Consider the following 9,474-nt stretch of genomic DNA (forward strand, 5'->3'; position numbering starts at 1 on the left):
GCTTTTCTTCAGCATCTGCCTCAAACATACCGTACATGCACGTCTCAAGAAAGGTTAATTTATCTACAACTGGAAAAAGGAATTCATCTATCTAGTACATTTATGTCATATGGCTATTTTTTTCCTTCTTTAGGTACGGAATATCTTACAGTAAATTAAAGGACATATACTGTATGTTTCCAGTCAGCAATGACACATGTTTTTGTTTTTGTTTTGTTTTTGTCCAGTTTGTCCATCAGGGAGTCCAAAGCTGGCTGTGTTTGACATAAGGATCTATTGATTTAGGCTTTGGAAGACTTCTAGGAAGCAATCAAGAGGTGATGAATTGATTGACTGGGTTACTGATTTATTCATTCATTGAGAGGTCACTCCACTGGATTGGACAGCAAGTTGATGGGATCTTAATTTGAGAATTGATTGGTTCGTGTCTCCTGCAACCAAATGATGTTGAATAGATGAATGTCATTCTCACAGGTTTATTTGTAGCATTTGTACAATTTTCTTGTGTTGATTTTCTCTTAACATACATCAAAAGGGCCACCGTGTTCATTATGTCCATGTTGAAAAATTGACATTCAGTGTCACTGATCATTAAGCGCCAGTGACGTCTGTTTGTGTCAGCCAGTCACATGCACACATATGCATTCATTGTGTTAGTATTGATGCACTGACACAAAGAAGGCTTTTATGTGCACATGAATCTATGTGTAAAGAAAAAACACACCCTGAATGAAATGCACATCAATGTCCAGCAAATTGCTTCCATGACCTCTACGTGGACACTGCCCTCGTATAGGACTCCTTGGCCACTTGACTTTACACATGAACACACCAATCTGTGTCCTACAAAGATCAATTCGAACAAGATGCAGATATAGTACAGCCTGTTTCACTTTGGGTTTATTGCATAAAATGAAAGGTGCTGATGGTGATCTGGCTGCAACATAAGTTAAGAGGCAGATCCTGAGTTAGGTGTCAAATGCTGTCAAATTTAAAGGTACAGTGAGAATCTGTTGTCAGAAATGAAATATAATATTCATAGGTATGTTTTTTAATAGTGTTTAATTGCCTGAATATAGGAATGATTGTATTTTAGTTACCTTAAAGTGGTACTCTGGTAATCTGCAATTTTACTGCTAGACACCACTAAATCCTACACACTGGACCTTTATAAAAAGTGTTAAAAATAATAATAATGGAAATTAACACATAAATTTAAAATCTGCTATGGCCACATTTTAGACTGATAGGCTTAAGTTAAATTAAAAAAAGACATTTGGAAATAATATCATTTATTGACTTCTAATGCCAACTTTAGATGTTTCTATTCAATGTTTTATCAATGTAATGCAATGATGTAATTAATCTTTTGGGGGCTTTCCAAAGCTAATACTGACATGTGATTATTAACAATTAAATCAGAATATATTTCTGCAACCCTTCAAAGTCTCCATGCCACATCTTGCAACCCCATGAATATTTCTCCACATCCGCCCCTGGTCCCTTCAGGCTGCTTTATAATGCCAAGGACCAAAGGGTTGCCAGTGCAAGAGGTCACTGATCCCAATATCATCTTTTAAAAATTGTTCATGCAATTTTATACATGCCCAATTCTTTACACATTCAAAGGGATGTGGCCTATTCCAGCATGTTCTGTGTAGAAGGCAGAGAGAAAGACCATGGAAATGCTTCAGGTCCAGGACTGACACATCTCTGTATATAGTAAGTTATGATAATGACACGTGAATGTCATCAATACAAAAACTGACAATACTGCTTCATATCTGAGTTATTTGCGGCTTATAGCAAAATAGAATAGAACAGAATAGAATAGGGTATTCTCTCTGTCTCTTTTCCTTCAGAAACACACACACACACACTACACACATACGCAGAGACACACACTTCCATCGCCTCTTGCCTGTTTCCATGGAGACAGTAGTGAGCTGTTTCTTTCCACTAGGATCAGACCGTCTGTCTTGATCACAATACATATGCACATACACATGCGTGCACACATACACTGCAAAGTGATGAATTTTTCAGTTTTACCAGATTAGTCTGTGCTGCAATGACTATGTGATCAGCCCTACTACCATACTGTAGGGCCTATCCCTAAATGTACAAGGTTATATTAATTATGAACCATTACTCTACAGGTGTTGTGTAGATGACTATAATAATCTATCCCTCTTATATATCTATAAGTCTCTAATTTGAAACTTTCTCTAATAATTTCTCTCAGATTGTGCAGCTTTCATTCATTTAATGTGGTGAAAGTGTACATTGTTACATAAGTGCATGTTAATTGATGTGCTTCTGAGCTCAGTGAGCACAAGGTGATAAGGTTTGTTGGGATAAAATGTGCTTTTTGCTCAAATGGATTGCATTCTCTAATAAATGTATGTTTTAATACCAAGGAAAATTTGACACAGTCAACAGTTACTGTATTTAGGGCATGTGATTACTTCAGCAGTGTGCGGTTATTAAATAAAAAGTACTGGAGGTAAAACATCTTGTGAGTGAACTGGCTGAGGTGAGGTAGCTGTCGGTGTGGTGCTCTCCCACTCTGGCCCTATGCAGCCTGTTTTGGTTTTAGAATTAGGATTATATTTGAACTGAAATTAAAACAAATGATCAGTGCGTCACTGTGCTGTGCTGCAGTCTACACCCATTCTGTGTTCTGTGGTAAAGGCTGCCCCACCCTAGCACACTTCCACCTCAACACTAACACCATACTAATTTGGTATCAGAATAAAAAGGTTCATCCAAGGTCCCATGATGATGAAAACCCCCTGAACACAAAATGTTTCTACAGTTTCAGCAGTTGAACGTTGTGATCTTAAATATTGTAATTAGAGGTCATCACAGGATCATGCAGTAAGAGTAAAGTCTAAGCATTTTCTCACTACTCTCTTAAGCAACTAACTTTCACTTCCTCCTCTACCATGACACCACTGCCACGTGCAGCCAGTGACTGCACTGAAATCAGCTGTTGTCTACCTGGTCCCAGCTTTCATTTGCATCCTGTGCATAAGCACCGAAAGCTCAGCCATACACCATTAAAATGTAGCAACAGCTCACAGGCATGTAGCCACCTCTCAAAGCTCCTCGAACACTCATCATTACAGATCAGCAGCAACCAGCAACATTTGTCCACCCCTTCCCCTTTTTCTAATTTACATGAGACTGCGTGCATGTTTGACTCTATCTAGAGAAATGTGGAACATGGAACATGTGTGCAACAACACACAGAGAAATGCAGTGCAGGCTGTCTTTAAAGAATGGAAAATTCCAATAAAACTGTAATGAACCGTTCCCATCTATTCATCACACCCACAGATGACAGCGGTGGCTCGGAAATAAAAGATGTGGGGGAGATCGACTTTATTTTTACTCTGGTAAGTTCCACCTGTTTTGTTCCTCATTTTTCTGTTGTAATTATTCTGATTTTTATTTGTTCTCTACTGAGATACTTTTTAATGATTATAATTATTTTTGATCTACTCTGTACAATTACTGTTCTGCTTTATATGTCCCCTTTACAATAACACAAAATATACATATACAATCAACACAATTACATGCCACTTGCCCAAATTGACCTTTAGTGACCTCTTTAATACAGAAGTCACTACAGTAACCTTAAATTACAAAGTACTCCCCCAATAAATTCTTTTTTATTTTGTAATATGTGCCTAACTATGATTTTATTAAATTTAAAGGGAATCTAAAGTTTTCATGTTAGTCTTGATGGCTTAGTTTCCACCATGAAACATGAATAAATAAAAAAGGACAGTGCTGAGTGAACCATGGTGTAAATAGTCTGTCATCTTGAAGATCTGAATTCAGTATTAGCCATACAATTGGCAAAACGATACAATTATTTGCACATTTATATTCCTCCACACTATAAATACAGCAAATACCAGTACATGCAGACAGTATTTTTGTAGTATTTTAAAATGTCCTGCATAAAACTTAAATTATGTAACAAGAGTCAGAAAGGTTTTACACTTTTCTTAAACTAAGTTTCTTGTCAAGGAACAACAGGGGAGGAAAGAACAATCCCAACTCTCCATCCTGGATTTCCTGATAAAAGCACATTCACACTCGCATCCATCTCTTCAAATATTCACTCCCTCATTAATTTCAACAGAATCCTGACTGACTGACAAAGTCAAGAATGTGTTTGCTGTTTAATGTCAGCCCAGGCTGGCTCCAGCTGCCGGGCAGGTCAAAGTTCACCTTTGTTCAACTGTAACCTGAGACAAAGTGTTTTGATGCGTGTTGTGTTTGAAAATGGAGACGCCAATCTTGCTGTGTGCCATCACCCACTCTTGTGCTAAACTTGCAGACTGCATCATTGCTCTAAGTTTACCCTGGATATAGAAGGAAAGTGTGACCATAGTGAGGGAAATAAACACCACATGCAAAATGTCACCAGCACATAAACGCATGACTGAGCAAAGCTTTGAACATCAAGATCTTCTTCCTGTCCTTCTTGAAGTGAAACAAACTTGTTTTTAGTCTGATGCTGCATGTCTTCTTGGTACTGTGCAGACTCTCGGAAGGAATCACTGTCCATCTACTCTCATAACTGTCTGTGAGTTTTTAGCAGCTGCTTGCGTATTCATCCTGTACACAAAAGAAAAGGAACAGACCAATCAAAACAGAGCTTTGTTGCATCATTTTAACATTAAAACCTTAAGATAATCCATCCATCCCAGACCCTGGACAGCTCACCTTTACATTTTCCAATTAACCTGACCTACATGGAAGGAAACTGAAGCACAAAGAATACAGATAATACAAATAACCAAAGTACGGGATGTCTTAGGCTACATGATCACTTAGAAACTAAAATATTTGGTTTAGCAACCTTTTTATGAGATGATTTTTGTCTGTAATAAAGATACTTAACTTTTGATTAAACATCCAGTGTGTAGTTGCAGATTTCAACCAACTGAATACCACTAAGGAGCTACTGTGGCCACGAAAACACTACAATGCTTATTTTCAGGTGATTATACACAAATGGAAACATACCTGTGTATATGATATTCCATTTCTGCCAGTAGAGCCCTCTAAATGTTACACACTGGACTTTTTGGGGGAAGAATGTTTCATTGTTAAAACAAGATTCATCAGAATAACTTCATTATCTTCCAAAAGAGAGCTGTTGATCTTCTTTGCTGTATTGAAATGTATGGAAAGGAAACTTGTTTCAATTGGCAAGGCATCCCACACTTCCTCCAAGAACTCTTTAGTTTTTATTTCATTGTATTCATGTCTGTGTGTGCTCAGTGTTTCAAGATTCAAGAACTTTATTTGCCATTTATGCTTGCACACATAGGAACTCATGATCAATACCGAACTTCAAGACATGTTTGCCTTACTGTCATATCCATCTACCTCATGTACATAAAGAAACCCGCACATACAATATTTATTTCAGCATCCTTTGCCCTCTGCACCATCACACTATTATCTACAAATGTTACTGCTTTTTGTTTGTTTATATATGTACATAGTAGTTTATGCCTGTTTTTGTTGAGCTAGTTGTTCTGTTTAAATATGCTTTTAGTCTGTGTTTGTACATTTAGTTAAATTCCTTGTATGTGTGCAAATACCTGGTCAACAAAAGTGAGTCTGACTCTAAAGCTAATTGTAAATAAAGTTTATTTTTAAGGGGGGGGGGGCTTCAGGCGCATAGAGAAGGAACACGAGGAAGGAAAGCAGTAAATAAAAAATATGAATGATTGAATTTGATTAATTAAAAAAGTGTTTTACAACCAACAGAGGACAGAGGGCGATATTACACTGGTCTTCAATCATCTTAAACCCGGAACAAGGAGAAGAAGATGAAACAAAAACAAAAATGGCTTTCTCTTGGTCAGTCCCCAGTTACGAGCTCTCCTGTTCGGTCTGCCAGGACACATACAAAGACCCGGTTCTCCTTGCGTGTGGCCACAGTTTCTGTAAGGTCTGTGTGCTACAATGGTGGAGAACCAAACACATGCGCGAATGTCCCGTTTGTAAGACGGTGTCTTCGACCAACAGACCTCCTCGCAACCTCGTGTTGAAGAACCTATGCGAGGCTTTCCTTCTGGAGGTGGAGGCCGGGGTCGTCTGCCGCCTGCACGCCGAGAAACTGAAGCTCTACTGCCTGGACCACCGGAGCCCGGTTTGTGTCGTCTGTCGGGATTCAAATGAGCACAGGAACCACAGCTTTACGCCCGTGGACGAAGCTGCAAAGGGGAGCAGAGACGACCTGTTGGAAAACCTGAAGCCCTTGCGAGACAAAGTGAAACTCTTCAACGAAATGAAAGTCAGCTGGGAGAAGACGGATGAAGAGATTCAGAACCAAGCGCAGGACACGGAGGAGAAGATACGGAGCGAGTTCGACGTGCTTAAGGTGTTTTTACAAACCGAGGAAAAGGCCAAGATTGCAGCACTGAAGCAGGAAAGTGAACTCAAAAGAGCCATGGTGAAAAACAAGATTGCAGCGTTGAGCAGAGAGATAACCGCCATGGAAAGTACCATCAAATCCATAGAAGGAGGGCTGAAAGAGGATGACCCCACCTTCCTGTTCAAAGTGGATGCTTTAAAGAAAGAAGCTCAGCGCCCCCTGATGGAGGACCCAAAGCAGATGACAGGGGCCCTCATCGATGTTGGCAAATATCTGGGAAATATTAGGTTCACCGTCTGGTACAAAATGAAGTATCTAGTGTCCTACACCCCCGTAATCCTGAACCCCAACAGTGCCCACCGAGAGCTGCAGCTGTCCGATGGTTTGACCAGTGTGAAATGTGCACCGAGGCAGCCTCTTAATGTTCTGCTCCACACCCAGCCAGAGAGGATGGACCAGCACCGCAGCGTCCTGGGCTGCCAGGGCTTCAGCTCGGGGAGGCACAGCTGGGATGTGAGGGTTGGAGACAATCAAGTGTGGGCGCTGGGTGTGGTGGCGCAGGAAGCCCAGAGGAAGAGGGATTTACTGTCCGGGTTGTGGATGTTGAGGTTCTCTCACGGTAAATTCACAGCCTTTTCCCCGTCTCGTCCGGTGACTGTCCTCCCACTGAAGGACGGGCTCCAGAAGGTCAGAGTGCACCTGGACTGGGACAAAGGAAAGCTGTCCTTCTTGAACCCAGACACTGCCGAGGTCGTACATACCTTCACACACACATTCACCGACAGGCTGTTTCCATACATCAACACCTGGAAGGACCATCCAGTGAAGATATTGCCACTGAATATCTCTGTAGTAGTAACGTAACTGGAGGAGAATTCAGAATTGCCTTCTATCTGTTTTAAAAAAAAAAAGAGAGAATATTGCCCCTGTTTTTTTGTAAAGTTCGATAACTTGCCTTCGTTGTAGCATTAGAAAGTAAAGTGAGGCTGTGAATGCTGCAAACGCGAACCCTGAACACACCAGAATGAATGTATGGTCCTACATGGTCGCAGTATTTGTATGTTTAGGGATGTGTGCAATGTAAAAAATACACTAAAAACATACCAAAAGGCAGTTTTAGTGAAGAATGTCCTGTTAAACTATGTTTATGCTGTCAAAGCCAGAGTTGTCCTAACAATCTGTGATCATGTGTCACTGTCAATATGTAGACAGACCAAGCCAAAGCTGTTCTTGAACTTGAGCCTAGTTGCCCACTTTGTCACTTTTTGTATTTTTCTTTATTTGTATCTCTTTCTTAAGGTACCGTGTGGGCGGTTTTCCCTTTACAACAGTGTTCTACAGATGAAGTTTTCATTGAAAGTATCTTTTATTGCATTTCTCTGCTGCACTGGAGTGCCTTTATTTTTTTTATGACTTCTATAATTTGTATGCATAACTTTAAACTGATCTATTTATATATCTCAAAAATGAGAGAAAGATGTTTATAAAGAAAGCCCTGTCTTCTGAGAAGGAGTGATACATATGTATCAGATTGTGTGAAGAACTATTTAACAGGTGCATTATTATTGTTCCTTAACAAGTCAAAGCACATTTATTGTTCCTTATGATTAATAAACATTCTAATTAATAAATGTATTACATGACTAATTTCTTTCATTCAACATGAAATATTTATTCACTGTTAATATGTTAAAATCATGGCTTTCACGTGATCAATTATTATTTCTTTCTACTAATTATTTCTGCTCCTGCCAAACAAAAGGAAGAACATTTATACTTCAATAAACATGTTCTGCTCAACATCTCAACATTGCTGCCTTTTATTTTATATTTTTTTATTCTATGTTCCTTAAATCTCTTTAAATACACTATTTCTTGTACAAAGCACTCAAATACAATTAAATGAGGTCATACAACAAACCCCAGCTAGTGTCGTAAAGCTGTGGCGCAACACCTCCACGACAGCTAAATCCCTTTACGGAGTTTCCTTCGACGTAACCGCAGCGTACAGGGACACACTGCGGCCGTCCTTGTGAAGATGTGGAGAACATGTGAGTGTTAAACACATGTTGGTTTGATATGAAGACAGTACATGCAGTTGTTTTGTAGCTTTTGGTTGTTTTGCATTCAGCGAGGGAGCGTGAAGTGGGAGTATTTCCCCGCTCGCTCCGTTAGCTTTAGGTCACCGTGCGACCTGTATTAAAATGCTGTGTGAGCTCAGTGCGTCCTTTTGCAGCCACACGGTCGCTTAATGCTGCTTTCTGAGGCTTTTTATTGTCTGTAAAGTGAGTAGACATAGTAATTGGCATGAATAACGCAGGGTAAGTTTAGTGCTGAGATATGTTTTTGACTAATATGTCCACTTCACTGAGCCTGTTGGGTTACATAAGAAAGTTGAGGCTGATCAGATGAGTTTTTAAGACTTACCATGATGTGTTATTGAACCAAGGTGAGGCTGAACCCCCTCATATCAAGTTATGGTCAGTTATGTAGATCCATCTCCAGCATTACCTCATTATAACCCTCATTTGTTGCTCTTTTATAGTAAGACATATAGTGTATATTAATTACTATATGAGCTTTATCTGTGCACTTAATGTCCAGGGGCTGTTGTGTGCACATGAAGGTAACTGCATATGGTCTGTGAAGAAGGGGATGTTAAAGAGGAGCAGTAGTTAAAGAGGATATTCCTTCAGCAGGACAACACAGGTTCAAATCCCTGCCTAAAGCGCTTAAACTCTACACTTGTATTCACTTTCTGCCTGTCTGCCTTCTTCTCAGATGCCACCTACTGAAGTCCGCAGCGCCTCACTGACACACAGTCCACTAAAAGCAAAGAAATGGCGTCCAGCTTCCTCAAGTACTCGATGCTTCTTCAGAAGTACCGGACTCCGCTGCTTATTGCGAGCTGCGGCGGGGTCTTTGCAGCCAACATGTTCTACCATGTTTTCCCTGACGTGTCCTACCGTCAGCTCTATCAGGCCTGGCACCAAGGAGAGCCAGTCACGCTGTCCGAGAAGCTAGAGGATGTTTTCCAGCAGGTAGTGTGTGTGTGTCTGTGT

At 40.1% G+C, this 9,474-nt stretch overlaps 2 protein-coding genes across 2 annotated transcripts in view; both read left to right on the plus strand.

Annotated features, from left to right (window-relative positions):
• The first annotated feature begins 5,705 nt into the window (after nt 1-5,705).
• LOC118339539 (nuclear factor 7, ovary-like) lies at nt 5,706-8,192 on the plus strand. The gene has a single exon (XM_035677229.1). It carries the CDS (start codon nt 5,882-5,884, stop codon nt 7,274-7,276), a length of 1,395 nt encoding a protein of 464 aa, XP_035533122.1. The 5' UTR covers nt 5,706-5,881; the 3' UTR covers nt 7,277-8,192.
• A 186-nt stretch (nt 8,193-8,378) lies between these two features.
• tmem177 (transmembrane protein 177) overlaps nt 8,379-9,474 on the plus strand; it is a 2,886-nt gene continuing 1,790 nt past the window's right edge. The window contains exons 1-2 of the mRNA XM_035676794.1: nt 8,379-8,463; nt 9,194-9,453. Coding sequence (XP_035532687.1) covers nt 9,253-9,453 — 201 coding nt within the window. The 5' untranslated portion in view covers nt 8,379-8,463; nt 9,194-9,252. The remainder of the gene's footprint in view (nt 8,464-9,193; nt 9,454-9,474) is intronic.

The sequence above is a fragment of the Morone saxatilis genome, unplaced genomic scaffold, assembly GCF_004916995.1.
Source record: "Morone saxatilis isolate NCDOM2014 unplaced genomic scaffold, NCSU_SB_2.0 Contig5, whole genome shotgun sequence".
Lineage (NCBI taxonomy): Eukaryota > Metazoa > Chordata > Actinopteri > Moronidae > Morone > Morone saxatilis.

Bases quoted from the DNA above. Each gene is read 5' to 3' on its own strand.
- LOC118339539 (XM_035677229.1), top strand. From the start codon at position 5,882: ATGGCTTTCTCTTGGTCAGTCCCCAGTTACGAGCTCTCCTGTTCGGTC.